General features: G+C 33.8%; 1 protein-coding gene across 2 annotated transcripts; it reads left to right on the top strand.

The window, feature by feature from the left end:
- Positions 1–86: 86 nt before the first annotated feature.
- Positions 87–20,019, top strand: LOC131847620 (mucin-5AC-like). 2 transcript variants are annotated; one of them, XM_059197229.1, is made up of 7 exons: positions 87–157; positions 10,728–10,893; positions 16,851–17,107; positions 17,780–17,956; positions 18,435–18,623; positions 18,932–19,110; positions 19,474–20,019. In XM_059197229.1, the coding sequence occupies exons 1-7, from the start codon at positions 100–102 to the stop codon at positions 19,537–19,539; spliced, it is 1,092 nt and encodes a 363-aa protein (XP_059053212.1). In that variant the 5' UTR covers positions 87–99; the 3' UTR covers positions 19,540–20,019. The 2 variants fall into 2 exon arrangements, with proteins under 2 accessions (XP_059053212.1, XP_059053211.1); XM_059197228.1 differs by lacking the exon at positions 87–157 and adding an exon at positions 3,626–4,033.
- The last annotated feature ends 633 nt before the right edge of the window (positions 20,020–20,652 follow it).

Here is a 20,652-nt window from a genome sequence, read left to right as displayed (position 1 = left end):
ATCGCCAACAAAACTGGTGGCATTACATACAGGTCTCGTGTATTAATGTGATAAACTCGTATTTAAACTAATTGTGTTACTGTAACCACTAGACTTAAAATGTATTTGTTAAAACTCTTATCACTGTTTGTGTTTACATTCGCTCTTTCTGGCTCAGGTGAGTTTATTATAAGTGCACTTAGCTATACGCGAGTGATATTAGCAATTAATAAATATCGAAATATTTCTATTATTATATATAATCGCACCATAAAATTCGCACTATAAAAGAATATTAATATAGGTACACTAGACGTATGTAAAAAAATAGTAAGACTTGTGAATACGTTATTAATTTTTTTTAGGATAAATATGAAATAGTACATCCGCCTGCACTGAGGATAGACGATAGTAGTGTAGGATGAAGTCGTTACCGGCGAATACTCTAATTAAAATAAATTATGCGATGTCCTCGAGGTGACACAGTCTGAAGATCGGGTAAATTGTTAGCTTTGGGGCTTTTAGTCCCCATTAGTATGTAATATAATCTTATCGGTGTTATGTTGTAAATGATATTATTATAGTGTATTATGCATACCTACATATACCTATATAAAACAACATTATTTCTATATATATTCTGTCCAGATAGACACCTACTCAACTAATTATTTGTCATAGCTATTTGACAGGAATACTATATTTTTTACCAAACTATTTGTATTACTAGAGAGTAAGTAGTAATATTTATCTATTCCAACGTTCTTTATCGTAGTAATTTTTACAAGTCCATTCTGAGAAAAATGCCAACGTACCTCAATCTGTTAAGGGTCACTCCGCATGTAACCAACCGGTACTTACAGATTGCATAATGTTAATTAAATCTACTGTAAGTGAGTGTGTTTATTTCTTATTATTTATAAATGTAACCGAACAGATCTGATTTCATATCTATGTAAGTTGTTCTATAATGAATAATTTACTAATTGTAATTATGTAATTTAAGCCGTACCTACTAGCTATTTATCACGGCCTTACCGTCCCGTTTTTTCTTAATCCTGTCAAAAGTAGGTACCTACGTAACTTGTATATTCCTTAAAAAATATATAGACTCCATATAAAATTAAACCTAGATCATCTAATTTTATTAGTGATGAAATCAAGTGTCAAGGTCTGTCCTAAGGCTGCTTGGTCGAGTTTACAATTTAGCAGAAAAATTCGTCAATTATATCTACCTATATTGATATAGAATCTGTCAAGCGCGTCGTGGTCTAGTAGTTCATTATCATGACTTAGAGACTACAAAGGTCATGAGTTTGATAATTTAGGATTAGATTTCATTTACTTAGAAACGTAATAACTTAAACGATCCATCCATTCATAATATAAAACTCAATTTCTTGTAAACCCTTCAGACCATGAATGAATGAAAAGTATGTACTTGCGACCCTAATAATATTATAGTTTATTTTCTTTATTTATACTGATTTCGTCTCAGATAGTCCCTATCTACTAACAATAATATCTTTTCCATTGCTATTTTGCTACATTCCAAAATGCGCTCAAGTTGATGTCTTTTCTTCGAACGTAGATGTAGATAATATATATTGTATTTAACGTTGAATGCTTCATGAAACTTCAATACCATGTCACAATCAAACCTGATGTTTAAAGTTATATTTACAAGACATTTTAAATTTTGTACCATTCATACATGTAGTCACCTGCCGCTATAAAAATTATTCTGTTCAACCCCGCGCCAAGATTCATCAAAATAATTTTAGTAATTGAAACTCGACATAAATTATTAATCTGTATAGCTAATAGAATTAGGTATAACTTGCTTATTTACCTTCGTTAAGTAAGAATTATCAATTTCTAATTAGGTCTTCACTTAAAGTATGAGAAGGTAGGTAGGTTGATTAGGTCATGGGAGTAAGAAAATATCATAGTACAAGTAGCTTTTTTAAAAAAATTAAACAATAATAATAAGTACTTTTCCCTTATAATTTATTTCAGTTACAGATTTATTCATCTCATACACATTAGCCTACAAGCAATAAAATATATCTCTTTTTTTTCAACATCTTTTCACTTTCGAATTGAACTGTCACTGTTTTTACGGTCAAGGGTAGACTGCCATTATACCTATACCACCTATTTCAATATGTAGGTACTAACTCAATTATCTATTCGAATAATAAATTAATTGAAAGTCTTTGCCTAAATATTTTAATTTTTTATCTCAGTTTTATAATACTTCAACATTATTTAGTTATAATTATATATTTATTTATGTCCATAGTAATCATAATACAGTATTATAAAATATTGTATATAAATAATTATTCTTTATTAAGATAATCATTATCATTACCATTACATAGTATAAAACAAAGTCGCTGTCGCTGTCTGTCCCTATGTATGCTTAAATCTTTAAAACTACGCAACGGACTTTGAAGCGGTTTTTTAATAGATATGTAGACTGATTCAAGAGCAAGGTTTATGTATATACCTAATACATGTACACCCGTGCGAAGCCATTGCGAGTAACTAGACATTTTAACCTATTATTTTCTATGACTTCAATGCCTAATATAAAATGCGATTGTTGGTGTGGTCAATGAAGGAAACCACTTTTTCTATTTTTTTAAATTAACCATCCAGAACAAATCCGGGGACTTTAAGTTTTTATTTTATTTTATTTTATTTGGGATACAAACAGTTTCACAATGTAGTATGTATATAAGTACATAGATATGAATTAATAATAGTAAAACCAATACAGATATCCACGGGTTAATACTTATGTTATGTTACTCTTATTATTATATACATTATTTATTTACTGGTTTCTACTTAATATGTCTAATAGGGTTTTCTTAAATTTAAAGTATGACAAATCAAATATATCTAAATCAGGAAATTTGGTGTTAAATACATCAACAATATGGTGAAGAGGCGTTATCATATATAGACATTTATTTCACAGATCAGTGTAGATTTAAGTATAATATAGAAAGTAAAATAATTGATCGTATTGATCATCGTGAATGACTATCAAATGTATTGCATTTGCATTTAAATTGCAATTTGATGGCCGGTGTCGGTCGGTGAACTTCAGTTTCTATACTTCAGAGGGCACGTTAAGCCTTTCGTGTATATGTACCTAACGAAAATTAATTTGTCAATCATATTCAAAAGCTTAATAGCCCCATTAAAGTTTATTACAGCATTTACCCTATTTGTCCCTGACCTTAAAGACCATACAATTGATTAGAAATAGAGTTTTTGTTTGACTGTTACCACTACTAGAATCAATGAAAAAATTACAATATTTCTTTATTACTTTGGCATAAGAGAATTAATAAATAATCATAAATATAATCAATTGAAACCGACTATTAACAGAATATATGAAATATGATATGATAGAAAAAATATAATTTCATATGTTCTGTTTATAGTAGAGTCAATGATAAAAAAATAACAATTTCAACCTGGCGATTAGATGGAGCATAATGGTAATAAAAAATATAAAACATGTAATTTTTTGTTTGTTTCTAAACCTCTTTGAATAAAACTACTCAATTAGGCAATTCAAAAATTATTAGATATTAAGACAAATTTTATAAAAATCATTGTTTTGCGTCACGCACTATCACATTGCTGAAGTGCTACTATAATGCTTTTTCATATATAACTGCAATGTACAGATTTCTTGTTATACGTATGGCTGAGTATGTTCTTACTGCCAGTTACTACTGGCATACAAAATAAGATTAAATAGATAAGTGATGTCAAAGGAATGTGATGTCTCATTGTTATGAATACTTCCAATAAGTAAATTTTATTAATTGTAAATAAATAATGGTAATAACAAATGAAGTGAAGTTGCCGGAATTCTGTGCTCTAAATGTGCCTGAAGTGAACCTATCGACAACGACTCTGATGAGTGCTGCCCCGTATCTCGGCAAAGCATGTGAATCCATTAACAACGAGTTCATGTTATGTCGTCAGGAGCTTAATGATCCACGGCATTGTATAGAGCTGGGTAAGCGTGTTACTGCGTGCACGATGGAGTTCTTTCACAGAGTTAAAAATAATTGTTTACAAGAATTCAATCAATATGCTACTTGCATCGATAAAAGTTCTGGGGACTTCAGTTTTAGACATTGCCGCAAAACACAGGCTGTATTGGATGATTGTATGCAGGAGAAGTTGTGCATGGCCCGTCCTGACTTCGGGTACTTTTGTCGCCCTCGCATCCACTCGAGCTCGAGTCCACAACCAATTGCCCCTCCATGCCCGTGTCACCCGATGGTACCAGATGCGACTCCCTCGTTACCGGATTGCAAGTCTCGTCCACCGCCACGTTTTGGCAGTAGATTTTATTGGATGACAGAGTGACTCAAAGAAAACGTATTTGTTTATATATATATTTATATATATATAACCATTGTATCATCATAAAATAAACATATTACAAGTATATATTGGCTTGAACTTCACCTACTTCACCTATTAAACTACTTTAATTTAGTCTAGTCACCATCATGACACCTAAATACTGTAGGCACATATAATATTTACCGAAATAGAAATAGACTTTAGGTATACAAAGTCGTCTGTACGGGTACCCCTGTCTCACTTATTTCAGCTGTCAAGTACTTTTTTTATAATATGTATTTTGCTTAAAGAGATAAGGTAGTGAAATTTCAGGGTACAAAGATATAACATCTTAATCCTCAAGAATGGCAACCCGTTAGTCACATAATCAATCGATACACGCCGTCCTGTTTAGCCTATGGTTACTACTTACCATAAGGTGAACCGTAAACTTGTTTCACATTCTAATTATATAAAAAATAGACCTAACCTGCTGATGCTTGTTGTTTAAATATTAACATATCCTAATAATACATATTTATGTATCTGTTACAGAAATATAATCATTGGTATATTCGATGACTATGGTACCTACGTTATTTCAAAAGTTCTCTATTTGTACTTACGGGGATCATACAATACATTGTGTCTACGACAGATTGTAATAATATGTGGTTATATGTACCACGTGGAAGGAGATGATTTTACCGCAAACTGTCACATTTAGATAGGTGTAATATTTATTATCTTACCTGTGCTTTAGGTTATATCTGACTTTATGTTGGGTAATATCGACTGATGGATATATTGGAATAAATTAATGGGATGATTATTTAATTTAAGATACTAATTTATATGTATATTTGTCATGATTTAAAGCTAAAATACTAGTAAAACGTCTTATGAAACACAATTATATTGCTAATTGGTATCTAATGTTGATAGTTTCTCAGTACGTTCACCCGTGGAAAGTCAGCATTTATTTCAAGCAGTTGATTTTGAAAATTGCAGATATAATGTGTACAAATAAAAACAATTACCTTTCAAATATGGGGCTATCTAATAAGATCTTATTGTAAGACGGCTATGTAACGGAGCAGATTATAACTGAAGCTCTTCTCTTTGAGGTTGACATCTGTCTAACTTTTGTATTCCTGAGTAAGATTGCTTATATTGGTATGGGCGTTATATATATATATATATTTACGAGAGGTAAAATTAGATTATGACCACATTTAAGAAAATGCATATTGAGATTTAACTGACGTTTAGATAATATATAATGTATAAATCAAAAAGTGCTTGTTTACCGCGGCTAACCCCAAATAAATCCGCTACTACATAAATTTATAATTATTTTTCTGTTCACGTGAAGCTTTCTACATACTATACAATTACATACATATAGGTATATAGATACTTACGTGTGTTAGGGCGAATTACTTAATTTTCATAATTTCGATCGTAACTGAACTTGTGCCGGTGAGCTTGTGTTACAACATTGCTCTGTACCTCAGTACGGTTCAATAAAATTGTTTAACGAATTTAATTTTAACCTACTTACTACATTTTCATTGACCTTACCTGATGCAGCACATTGTCACCTGACGCCGGTCGCTGTGTCAATAGATTTCCCGGCGCCTTTATATAGCGCGCTATTGATGAGATGAACTTGAGTGTATCTTTTTGTATTAACATTTTAATGTCTATTTCAAATACGATAAGGGTTAATACTAATGATGATTTATGAATTCGGGAAAATGAAGTACATTTAGATTACGTTTACACCAGCAATGCATTTCTTATACAAATTGATGTAGACTCTACCCATCAAAAACATAAATGTGAAATGATAGCCGAGTTTAATATTATGATATATACCTTGATTGTTGACTTCTACGACAAAAGAGATGAGATCTAAATGGGTGCAAGTTCAATGATCTGTCCTGAAATGTATTTATAACAATATAAAATATCATTTCTTCTTATAACTTAGGATAATATACTGTAGCCTAAGGTCTAACTTGGCCAGTTCTCATATACCAATTATTACTTTCGATTGCTAGTTACTATTAATATTAAAATAGGAACCGACAAGTAACATGTTTAGAACTTGCGAAGGCTACAGTATATTTCGTATATGAAAACTAGCCAAGTTAGACCTTAGGCTACAGTATATTATCCTAAGTTATAAGAAGAAATGATATTTTATATTGTTATAAATACATTTCAGGACAGATCATTGAACTTGGCACCCATTTAGATCTCATCTCTTTTGTCGTAGAAGTCAACAATCAAGGTATATATCATAATATTAAACTCGGCTATCATTTCACATTTATGTTTTTGATGGGATATCATTACTTTTTGTACATAAATTATACGAGGTACTTATTTATAACTAAATTAATACCAAATTATTTTTGATAAATTACTGTATTTTCGTATATTTACGGGGTATAATTGTCTTTTTTTGTGTTATTTTCTATATTTTCTTGTAACTTTTAAATGTTCAAGTGCATTGCCAATTCAGTATCAGGAATTTTTGGGCAAATCGGGGCGGTATAACGTCCACAGATGGTTGTACTCTACAATAGAGCTCTCGTGACTTGGATCAAAATTGTTAAGACGTACTAAATCTAAGGTTTTAACTCTAAAGAGTCCAACGTAAACCTGCCCTTTATTAAATATAGAGGAGGCTATGTTGAGAAGAGGACTGCCAAAACTAAGGCCTTGTGATTTGTGGATAGTAATAGCATATGTTAAGCAAATTCGGAATTGTTCTCTATCAACAGGTACATTATTTAATATCTGAAACTTGGTATTGACACGTTATAGTTCGTAAAGACGATTATGTAACAAATTGACTGATATCTATTGAATTCTCAAGAAAACAATTTGTTACCAATAAGTTCTCATTCTCGAGTTAACTGTACATTCCTACTTATAACTATACTAAAATTGTTATTAATTTTTGGTTTAAACTATTGTCTATACCATACGTATTTACTAAAATAATGTAATAATAATATAATCACAAATATATAAGTATAATTTAAGAAAGCTATAAATTTCGTAGCATAAATCGCAACCTTATAGGTTAGATATCCAGAAACAAAACATTGAGTTTTATCGCACCGCTCCCACACGGCGCCGCCGCGGCGCCCTATACCGAAATACCTATTATTTAATAATTATTTATAAAAAAATGATTTTACACTATCGATGTGCGCTAAATATTGAAACAATAATTAATACCAAATCTCAGTTAATAACATATTAAATTCGAAATTCGACTATACTCCTAGTTATAAGTACGAGTATATTTTAGACAGAATCTAAATTATAGCAACTAGTGTTTACCGCTCAATGCAATATTTGAAGTTTGCTAGTTATCGACACTGATGTGAAGGGGTCAACGTAAATTGGTGGCTATCGACGTTTTCATAGAATTTTAGTATTCGTCCAGTATAAGTTGAAATAGAATCAATTAAAGTGAAAAATTGTAGTAAAATGATAACAATTTACCAGTTTCAGATTTTTTCCTTTATATTCACCTAATTACCTATCTGCATACCAAATTTGAACTTCCTAGGTCATCTGGAAGTGGGTTATAATTTTGATCTATAGTTGATCAGTGATAAAAATGACGATTTTTGGACTTTAATATCTAAATAACCGTTTGAGATATGTTTATGAAATTTGGAACACATATTTATCTCGCAAGTCTCAATATATGAACCAAATTTGACAGGTTTGTGTGAAAGAGTTTTTGAGTTATGAGGGGGTCAAAAGTGGCTCCAAATGGTTCGTGTAAATATACACACGGTGCTGCAAGCCAGTTTACTTGAAACTCGGCTTGACACGCTGCCGCGTGTCTAGATGAAGAAGAATTATTTATGATAATCAAAATCAGCTCATTCTGCACAAATTTTTCTATATAATCATTGTCTCTGAATGTTAATTTATTGCCAGTTTTTATTCAAATGTACACTAATAACATAATGCATAACTATGTAGTAAAGTTCGATACGAGGTTCAAACTTCCCAAGACGATATGTAATAATTTCATATTCCACTCAGTATATTCATGTTTTCGGTTACTCCAAACAATATTACTACTTTGTGAAAGTATTGATCAATGCATTTTTATATTATATAAGATATAAACTATGTAGGCTGTATTATATATTTACATAATCAAGGTATATAATTTTGTAAGTAGCGTTAATTATTTTAACATTGAATATTTTTATATCTTTTTCATCGTTTATTTTAGAACCTGGAACTTGGAAATGAAAATTAAACCTGTATTCAGAAAAAAGAAAATAATCATTTGCGTTAACGGGGCCTCACAGAGAATGAGTTTTAACTTCGGTTCCAACCTAGTACCTAACAATAACTAAACAGCTTTTTCGACTACAGTTATTATTGCTTGCATCATACAACACAAACTATATAGAGAAACTATTAACAATTTTCAGACTGTACCTACGTTAGGTACCAATATCTCGCTGCCTGCAAATTGCTTGTCTTGTACAAAAAACACTCTAACCACAATAAAACCCGCATAGAAAAACATTGAAAATTAAGCTAAAAATAAAATCTGCTATTCAAGTTGAAACCTTATTTTTGGAATTATCTAACTGACTTCTCATAATTTTCGTAGATTCAGACCTTGTACCTAATCTAGATGTTTATTTTAATTCAGTGGAAATAGATATACCTACTTCATAACTAATTATTTGAAATAGGTATTGCGAAAATAGTTTTGTTGTATACCTACATAGAGTTAGAGGAGTACTAACCTTGAAGCAATTGAAGTATCAATATCTACTTTAATTAAATTGATTTCACGAACAATCCAACATTATTTTAAACGCTGTTGTCCTGCAGTAAATTGCTAATTAGAAGTCGAATCCGATAAGAATAATCAAAGTAAAGTAATTTCGATAATAAACACTATTCACATTTAATCAAATAAAATAGCGTCTTACTTTGTTATAATATAGCGTAGATTATTTAAATTTAATTATTATAATAAATTGAGAATAGAGAGAAGAATTAAATTTTATAGTTACTGAAGGCCATACCGTGTTTCTTGAAAGTTACATTTCTGTCTGAGTGTCCCCACACACTTTTTTATAATAATATAAGTGCGCCAAATTCATACCAATTGTGTTTGGTAGGTATTTGCGTTATATTAAAAGAGACATAATGATTGCTCAATGCTTCTTAAACTAGAACACTATCCATGAGGTAATGTTACTAAGTATGATAATGACATTCATAAAAATTAAAACTGGTGAAGAGTGAGCCGTTTTGTGCAGAGGGTTCCAAAAACACAATGTAAACAGATTATTTTATATAATAATGACATAACTTAGACTCTAATTAGACATATAGGAGTGTGATTACAATTTCCTAAGGTGCTTATAAAATCGTATTTGCTTGTAACAGGACTTTTTAAAAGTAGAGCGTATGCTTTTTTAACTGGAATTATTTTGTACAATCACTTCAGAGTGCGGCTGTAAGTTTTGTGAGGAATGGAGAAGACTAAAGTGTCTAACTTCACTTACAAATCGTGTCTATGTACTATGTAATATTATATTATCTGTGCTATGTACGAACAAAGTCATACCGTTAGAACTCTCTTTGTAGCTTTTTATACGGTATCCTAAAAATAAGCAATTATTCAAGAGAAATAATTAACTACGTGTTTTAACGATTATGTTTAAATAAATTCTACTAAACATAATTATTAAGCCGTATTACAGTAAAATACATTTATTATTGAATAAAATCTATACATATAAAAATAATATATATAATATACATATAAAATTGGAGTATCTGTCTGTAATATTGAAATAACCGTTTCTTATTACATGCATATGAATATATGTAAATACGGCACATACACAAAAATAATATTTTTTACAATTTTTGTGTGTCTGTTTGTTCCGGCTAATCTCTGAAATGGCTGAACCGATTTTAACGGGCCTTTTTTTGCAGGTAGCTGATGTTATAACAGGTAACTACTACGAGGAATCGAACCCGCGATCATCGGAAGTAGAGCGGCCAGCTAAACCGCTAGACCACCACGGCCGTCAGATTTTATGTTAACTTATATTACTTTCATTACCGGTTTTATATTAACTTATATTACGTTCATTACAGGTCGATCTGAAATGGTTACGCAGGTTGTGGCTTATAATAGCATATCATAATTAATATATATTATTTTCTTTATTATCGAGAACTCTGGAATAACATTACTCAATTTATAGAGTTTTATTAAAGAATAAAATTTATTTTACTTTAATATGTTGATTTATGTAACCCTATATTGTCTACAGCCGAGGGTCAGTCACTAGCGTGCCCGGCGGTGCGCACCAGTAGCGGATGGCTGGACTTATTTCCGTTACCTTGCAAGAAACACGCTGAATGCAAGGTAATGGGGTCACTGTTCCTGTGCTGCAAAGGATTCTGCACGAAAGGCATCCAGAAAGCCGCTCAGCAACGGTTGGTTGTCATGTCACAGATGTATTACGAGAGATGATAGATAATTAATTGTTTACAATTGAGTTTATTGTAACTTTCATATGAATATACATACTACTAAATATCCTAATAAATTTACTTTAACTTACTTAATACAAAATCAGAGTACCTAGAGGTATTATCACTTATCTACGTTGTTTTGAACAACCATATGACTTGCCTCCAATTTGCTGAGAATATTTAAATCCAATATATGCAGATTATGATCCTATATGTAGTCAGTCTTTCGCATACATACTTTAAAGCGCATGATGTTTACTATTTATATAACCACAGATAAGAAAAAAGTGGCAATTAAAATAGTACTAACCAATAAAATTACTTAACTACACCGCTTTTTGTATATACAAAACACTTCTTTGGCTGCAGGTGCTTCATTTTCTCTACTTTCAGTTCAGTATTTTCACAATACTACTTAATATTTACTTTCTCTACACTAATTGTTACTATGGATACTGCACTACGCGTATTTAATATTTCTCTAAAATATTTCTATCCTGGGTATTAGAACTAGGAATATTTAGGACAGCAATCCCTACGAGATTCCGTAGGATATGGTGCGTATATTATCCAGCCTATCTATATTGTATACATATATTTTTCATAACGTCCTGCATAGGTGCATATACTGTAATGTTTTCTAATTTATTACAAATAAATACTACCTATGTTAGGTATACATACTCTCTGACAATCTGATCTCCATATTATTTGTGACAAACTCATAAAAACATTCCTTTTCATAATATTAGCTTACCTAAGTCATATCATAGATAACATAATACAATATGCACAATACTATGCAAAAGTGGTTAAGTTATATAGACAGATAGACAGCATCCTAACATAATAGGACTTGCGTCATTTCACTCGTAATTCAACATCTTCTTTGAGTGCCCGAACAAAGCCGGTGCGGTAGCTATTGTAGCCAAAATAAAATAGGTACTACATATAAATTACATATACCCATATATGCAATATTATATTATCTGTGGTATTAATTATAGCCTGTTAGGAATTATTGAAATTGGCGCACTTGATTTTACGGAATAGAAAGATCCAACAGTCACGTTTGTTGCGTATTACGTATTGTTCACGTCGTCAGTATAAAATAAAATAAGATGATGTTGAAAGAGCCTCAACATTCTACAGAAATACGTAGATATGGCTGATAGGAGTATGTAACTCTATTGACGACTACAATATTCCTATTATAATTATTTGTTGATATTCCTAATGATTTATAGTTTCAAGTTATATGGCTGATTAATTTATTGCTTAAAATGTATCTCATTTATTATATTAATAGGAAAAATTCAGTCATATCAAATACCATGCAAGAGGATTAGGTGGATGTAATGTGTGATATACCCAATTCTGATATCAAGGATCTTTATATTTTGCCTAAAATTTGGTTATTCTATGTTTTCGATATCAGATAAAACTGATTACAATTGATAGCTTTCCCAATATGTATAAATATTTTACATTTGGATCATCTTGTAAATTTTGATGTTTCAAACGAGTAACGATTGCAAACGCTTCACTTCATCTATGTCATATTATGTTATCTACTTCAACCAAGTCTGCATCTATAAGCCACATGAAAAAACCCAATACCTATAAAAGTCAATCAGGATTGAACTCAACCTTAAGCATTGTGTAATACTTGCAGTAAATATTAATGTTACGAGTATATTCTTTTTGCTCCTACCTACTAGTGGGAGTACGGTGAAACTCAGGAAACGGCGTTTAAAGCGAGACCTCTGTTGTATGTTATAGGATATCAATCAATCATGTTTAGTGCCTACGGTTTTTATAACTGCAGTTATTAAATATTGCCTACCTACTCGTAGAAAATTAGTGTCCATTATGAATGCAGTACATAGACATTTAGGTGGGGTTAAAAATGACGTCGCAATTTGCATTTTACATTCGACTTTGTGCAGAAGTGAATGGTAAAGGTACAGGTTAAGCCTGCTGAGGTCGACAACTTATTTTGTATTAAATTTTGACCTAGTAGGTAGGTACTTTATGTTAAAAACATATAACTGCTTAGGTATTTATTATTAATAATAATTAACTAAACATTGATAAAAATAATACAGTCAATCAAACAGTCTCAATATCAGACAAATCATTGATGTCAATGAGACCAAAACCAACAGGGCTCGTTAAATGGAACTCGGTGAATGGCGACGGGTGCCACTTTGCTATGGTTGTCTGCCATTACAGTTGCATAAAAAGGTCACCTAAAGTGACATACCTCAGACTTCTGTACTGTAATAATATACATGGACATACAGTTTTACGTATATTTGAGTTTCATATGCTCTATAACGTATCATGTACAATGACACAATATATGAAGTGCTATGACAGTCAAAGTTTTATAGTTTTTTCATCCAAGCTCCCATTGGACAAGTGTAATGTCTAACTCAACTACAATGATGTCTCTATGATCAATGCCGTCAAAATTGGAAGCGATCACCGGATGGTAAGAGGCACATTGAATCTGAATCTGAAACTCGAACGATCCCGACTGGTGAAATCTACGCTCCGCCCTACACCTATACAGATCCAAAATCCCGAAAGCTTTCAGCTAGAATTGCGAATGCCTTGGTGACTGCGATGACGTGGACGATTACAACAACAGGTTCGTGGAAACTGTCCGTGCGGCTGGGTCTAAGCACTTCAAAACCCGCCGCGCAGAAAGAACCGGAAAATATGTATCTCTACTCTCAAACTGATGGATGAAAGGCGAAGTATGGTCCTACAGTCTCCGACTGACGCTTCCCAGTATCGGCAACTTAGCAGGCAGATCTCTAAGTCCTTGACTCGTGACTTACGCCACTTTAACACAAATTGTGTAAAGGAGGCTATTGAGAAAAACAAGGGCTCAAAAGTCTTTAATAGGGATCTGGCTGCCGGACAGAGCCAGCTGACGCGACTTAAGACGGATGATGGCAGGTTCGTATCGTCTAAACCCGAACGTTTGAGGGAAATTGAGAAGTTCTATGGACAGTTATACACGACAACACGGACACCTGTTAACAACACGGGGAAAGACCCTAGAGCCAAATTAACCCGACACTATACCGAAGATATCCCGGACGTCAACCTGTACGAGATTGGTATGGCTCTTAAACAAATTAAAAACAACAAGGCGCCGGGCGCTGATGGAGTTACAGCTGAGCTTCTGAGGGCTGGAGGTAGACCTGTTTTACGAATCCTCCAGAAGCTATTCAACTCCGTCATCCTCGAGGGCAGAACGCCTCAAGCATGGCAAAGGGGTGTGGTGGTTCTGTTCTTCGAGAAGGGAGACAAATCGCTTCTGAAGAATTTCAGACCCGTAACACTGCTGAGCCATGTTTATAAGTTGTTTTCGAGAGTCATCACGAATCGTTTCGCGCGCAGGTTTGACGACTTCCAGCGTCCCGAACAAGCCGGGTTCCGAAAAGGCTTCAGTACCATAGACCACATTCATACGCTGCGGCAGGTAATTCAGAAGACAGAAGAATACAACCTGCCACTTTGCTTGGCGTTTGTGGACTATGAAAAAGCCTTTGATTCGATCGAGACGTGGGCTGTGCTACAGTCTCTCCAGCAGTGCCAAATTGACTATCGGTATATCGAAGCGTTGAAATGTTTGTATGAAAACGCCACTATGTCAGTTCGCCTCCACGACCAGAATGGCTTAACTGCAGCGAGGTGTCAGGCAAGGCGATGTTATATCGCCAAAGCTGTTTACCGCTGCATTGGAAGATGTCTTCGAGGTGCTGGACTGGAACGGGCTGGGCATCAACATTAACGGCGAGTACATCAATCACCTTCGATTTGCCGACGATATCGTGGTCTTGGCTAAGACCCTGGAAGACCTTAGCAAAATGCTCGAAGACCTCAGTAGAGTCTCACAAGGAGTAGGTCTTAAGATGAACATGGACAAGACGAAAATTATGTCAAACGCCCATATCGGACATGCTCCCGTAAAAATCGGAGATTTTACACTCGAAATTGTCGATCAGTACGTATACTTAGGGCAAACTATCCAGCTAGGTAGATCCAATTTCGAGAAAGAGGTTAATCGTCGAATCCAACTCGGATGGGCAGCGTTCGGGAAGCTCCAATATATCTTTTCGTCCAAATTTTCGCAGTTTCTCAAGACGAAGGTTTACGACCAATGTGTGTTGCCAGTGATGACTTACGGCACAGAGACGGGGTCGCTAACTATGGGCCCCATGAACAAGCTCAGAGTCACTCAGAGGGCAATGGAGAGGGCTACGCTCGGAGTTACTCTGCGTGATCGAATCAGAAATGAGGAGATCCGCAGAAGAATCAGAGTGACCGACATAGCCCGAAGAATTGCGGCTCTGAAGTGGCAATGGGCGGGGCACATAGCTCGTAGGACAGATGGCCGTTGAGGCAGTAAAGTCCTCGAGTGGCGACCACGGACCTGAAGACGCAGCGTGGGAAGGCCTCCAGCAAGGTGGACCGACGATCTGGTCAAGATCGCTGGAAGGCATTGGATGCGAGCAGCGCAGGACAGATCGTCGTGGAGATCTTTGGGGGAGGCCTATGTCCAGCAGTGGACGTCTTCGGGGCTGCGATGATGATGATGATGATGAATGTGTAACTAGAAACATCTATTTTGTAAAATACTTATGTCTATATAAGTTATTTTCTTAAAATGGAAAATTCTGACACATGTCATTAGACAGGTTATTCATATATATATAAATATTTAAACTGGCGACTGGTGGCCAGTATATGACATATTTAAAAATATAACCATACGGCGTCGGTTGTCTACCATTTTAGTCCACCTTACTTACGATTATCGCGGGTTCGATTTCTCGCACGTTTCAAACATTTGTACTCATGAATATGATTGTTTGTACACAATATACACATAGAAAATCTAGGCGTTTTCTAAGGGTATAATGTATCTGTATTTATATCAATCGTGGCATCATCTATGCCTGCTCTGTGAATTCAAGGTCCAAGGTTTATTATTCGATTTAATCCCTGTTTGTCCTATAGTTGACTGGCAAAAATGGCGAAAGGTGTTTTATGTAAGCCATATGCACTTTTATTTATGTATTTGCATTGAAACTTCGATAAATAAATTATTATTTATTTATGCTTACAAATGCATAGATATGCAATTTAAGTGTCCCCTGTAACTAAAAGTTGGTATTTCTTACTTGCATGTATTAAAATTAGCTTAGATAACCACAGATTAAGATAACACCGATAATTATAAATCCGTTTAAACGACTTACAGATATCCATTTATGCAATAACTAGGAGTAACCATATTCTCTACTACATAGATTTGCAACCTGCACTGCACTTTAGTTATGCTTGTAAATAGCGGTTTGCACAACTAGTGTATGAAATATTCAACCCTAATACAGAGTTCAAGAGTTACCATATTTCAAAATATCATCTTTACGAATATACCTACCTGTTGTATCTTTCACCTATTTACAGACAGAGGCTGATAGGGTAAATTATTGACATAATTAGAAACTTCCATCCGCCCAGTTTTGTCTTCGACATGCCTTTTTCGAAAATTAGAAAACAAGCTGCCCTTTCCAATTTTTCCCGAATAAGCTGTGAGCTTTATTCTACCTACTCTTTACTGTACTTGTAAACTAATAATCAGAATAAGTCTTTTCATTTCATATGTAGAAACTTTATTTGTACAATATGAAAATCAAATCATTTAATTTAGGTGAAATGACTGACAATTCAATTTAATGTTAAAACTGAATATAAATTGATTTATATGCTTTTTTCAAGTATCCTAGCGACTCATTCGTCTTTAGTATAAGCATACGTCACAGAATGTCTCCTAATCGCACTGAACATACACATTGTCACGTAGTTTCTAAGCGGTGGTAGTTTCTTTGTAGACTGAACACGCAAGCCCAGAGTAGCACCATACAGGCAACTAGCACAAGTACAAGTACATCCAGCACCACCACCACAACTACCACCACAACCACAACTACAACTCCGAGTACCACCAGCTCAACCACCACGACCACTACTACCCCGAGACCGCCGCCGCCTCCGCCAGCGTTGGAGGCCCCGCGACCATTCCTACAACTTTTGCCGATTCAGTCTACTGCGGCCAACACTCCGAGGGCTAATGCTGCGTCTAAGACAGGTAAGATTTAATATATGATAGAAGTTTATCACAAATATATGTACAGAACTTCTCGTAAATTCTTCAATTTGTATGTTTTGTATTGATATTTCACATTTGTATGTATGTTCTATTCATTTTGTTAAATGGTTTCTACTCTAAACATTAGTTTATTGTCAGTTCTCAGCTCAAACTGTGGATAATGGATTCTGAAATAAATGATAGATTTATCGTATCTACACTCGGTAAATTATTTAACTAAGCGAGTCTGTAATAACCCTACAAATGTGTACGATACAAGTGTACCTACTGTGTGTACTACAAATATTATTCATACTAATAATACACATATGTGTTGATTAGTTGATTTTTTGAATACACATTACCTAAGTTTATAATATACCTAATGCAGTTTGTTATATTTTCCATCAATTATACTATATTCATTCATTCATAATTTAAGAGCTACGCTCTTGTCGGTGGAGCTCTTGCCACCTTATACTATAAATCTACATAAAACCTACATTTCAATAAGGTACTGTAGTTTTCTGTATAGTTAGGTCATTAACATTTGCGGTAATGAACTAGACATTTTGTTTTTAGGATCTAACATAATATCATCTGACGTAACTTTTTCCAATACTCATAATACTGCGTCGGTTTACGTCGATAACGTGGATTACTCGAGCACAGGAAAGACGCAGAAACTGGTGTGTCCGAAGTCGGCTCCCGTGGTACTGTTCCCGATACCATGTGAGAACAATGCGCAGTGTCGAGCTAGCAGCGGCCCTGGCCAAGTGTGCTGCGAGGGTCGCTGCGTAAATGGAGTACCGGCACCGAGACCCGTCACGGCGCCCAAGCCGCATCAACGTATGATACTTTTATTTATAAACCATATTTAAGTTAAATTTTAACGTGTCATTTACGAGGTTCGTTATTTAAAAATATATGAAGCTGTTCTATATATTTATTATATACATATATTGTTTTTTAACACAAAGGAAATAAATACGAGAACCTGCATTAAATAAAATTATCAACCCCTTACCTACATAGAGCATATTAATAATAGTTTTTATATCTACTAACAAAATTTAGAGTAGGTACTATAATACAGAAATTAATTCTAATAAAAGATTAGTTATATCACAGGTAAGATAATATTACATCATTATATTGATTCAAGGATAACATTTTCGTTCCAATGAAAAGTAAAGTTTCATGCTACGGAACACCAAACTCCCAAGTTGACAGACTCACAAGCAACTGTACCTACCTATATTGTATTGTTAACTCATAGCATCTTTCTCACGTCCTCGCAATTGTCATTGTTAATAAATTGTTACAGCATTACTAGGTGTGATACCCCGAGAATGTCCAAGTGCACCGCTTGGGGAGTTGCTATTTGAAGTGCAGTCGTGTAAAACCGATGCAGATTGCTGGCCACGCATCTGTTGTCCCGATGGGAACCGCTCCTACTGCCGCACGGCTAAAGCCAGGCTGGACCTCGTACCCGTAGCCCGGCAAATTGACGCGCGTTAGTACCATTCATACAAATACAACAACGTCAATTCAACGTCCTTGATAGACGAAAAAAGGCTATTGTCTATAAACGATTTTGGAATATTTGGAAGACGTCGTACAAGGTGTATGGCGTTAGTTGTCCAAACAAGGGATTTTTCATGTTTTAAATTTGTTTAATATATAAGCTACGTAAACGAAATGTTAAAGATTGAAACTGAATGAAAAATGCACCAGTTGTGTTCTTCTCAACTGAAATAGCTAGTCGATTTGGACTGAAGGGTTTTTATGCTAATTTAAAAATAACATCTCTATTTTTCACAGCGGTAAGAATGATAGAGCAGTATCTGCAATGTACAGCACCACCGCAATATGACTTGTTCCCTAAGCCATGCAGCTCTAGTGTAGACTGCTTCCCAAGCTTGTGTTGTGCTGAGGGCGGTAAAAAGCACTGTCGACCGCCACAACGCAGTCTACTATCTCTTCTTGCTGGCGTTACACAGGTACAGCCCGAATGGTTGTAGCTAAATTGATACATACATTATTACTTTCTCGATTTTCACAAGTCTGATATGACGTCATAAGGGCAAAACTGAGTGTTATTCAGTAATATATATTACGACCATTAGAGAATTTTCTACAAATCAATCAAATCGGAATTATTTTAATGGGAATGTAAAGTTTACATTCCCTTAAAATAATTTCGATGATCAATAAGAAATGAGAATCAGCATACCTAGCCGCACCGAAATTTTCGCCCTATTTAATTTCTTTACCTATTGGGCAAAAAGTCAATACGTTTTTTCTTATTTTTTTTTTTTCATTGTTTGGAATATGTTATTTTACATATTATTCTTTTTTTACAGACAATTGGATCTACGTTGGGTAATCTGCGACAGTCACAGGGACAAGCAAATAAAAATAAAGTTTAATATTTATTTTTTAATTATTGCATTTAGTAAATATTATTAATATAATTTGTCGTCTATTTCTAACATGAATATTAAAACGGTAAACAAAGTATTTTTATACTAAAAGTAGGTATCGGCAGTTTGATCGATAGATTGTCCTACAAAAGTGCGCAAATTCACACGATATTTGTTCTTATTGAACGATAGTATTGAACCTAGTCTAAAATTGTTACTGAATTCACGCAGATACATAATTAAAAAACATATATACGGTTGTTTTACTGGTTGTCCATAGCCTCCTGTAAATATTGGCATTTGTAAATAGTTACGATCAATGAACTATTGCTGCATGTCATCTACTCAGCATTGGAAAGATCGGCAATCGCGAATTTATTTGATTGTGGGCTAATGACTGCTGCAACATGCTCTTTGACCCTATAAGGTATTCAACGTTTTGTTTGGCCATTATAAGATCTGCCGCAATCTTCTGCCTGGGTACCTCTGTTTCACCTATTTCAGCTAAGCTGTTTTGATTGAAGAGTAATATAAATATAAGGGATATAATATAAGGTAGTGAAATTATAAATAAGAGATATCATATCTTAGACCTCTGTAATGGCAATGCACGAGTTTTTATTTCACCGACACACGGGTAAATATTATTTATCCGTGTGTCATTTTACGATACACTATGTATTTGTGTAAATGAGTCAGTTCAATACGCTACCACATGAACCTCTAAGAAGTCTTTCTTCACTTCCATTGTATTACTGTTTTTTTTATGTAACTAATATGTTAAATCTTATTGTTATATTTATAATGTTATTCGTGATCCTAAATATAATGCTCTCAGACAAATTATATTAATAAACCCTAATATTACTGACGGTATTGTAATATATTAATTTATAACTATGTACATTCATTTTATATTTTTATACTTACTTTTGTACATATCGGAAAATAAATAAATTGTAATGTTAATCCATGTTTCTGTTTTCTGATCTGTCACTTGGTACTAAACCTTTAATTATAAAATACATTTAGAAAATACTTTTCTACAATACTTACCTAGTTGTAGTATATGTGACAACTTTGTTGACATACTTTGCATTATGAATAAATATTATTGAC

The sequence above is a fragment of the Achroia grisella genome, unplaced genomic scaffold (assembly GCF_030625045.1).
Source record: "Achroia grisella isolate CSIRO2021 unplaced genomic scaffold, CSIRO_AGI_Agris_v1 utg540, whole genome shotgun sequence".
NCBI classification, from domain to species: Eukaryota; Metazoa; Arthropoda; class Insecta; order Lepidoptera; family Pyralidae; genus Achroia; species Achroia grisella.
This window is presented reverse-complemented; position numbering and strand designations above follow the sequence as displayed.

Bases quoted from the DNA above. Each gene is read 5' to 3' on its own strand.
- LOC131847620 (XM_059197228.1), top strand. From the start codon at position 3,850: ATGGTAATAACAAATGAAGTGAAGTTGCCGGAATTCTGTGCTCTAAAT. The intron at 4,034-10,727 runs GTAAGCGTGTTA...TATTGTCTACAG, and splicing joins ACGGCATTGTATAGAGCTGG to CCGAGGGTCAGTCACTAGCG. The intron at 19,111-19,473 runs GTACAGCCCGAA...CTTTTTTTACAG, and splicing joins TTCTTGCTGGCGTTACACAG to ACAATTGGATCTACGTTGGG.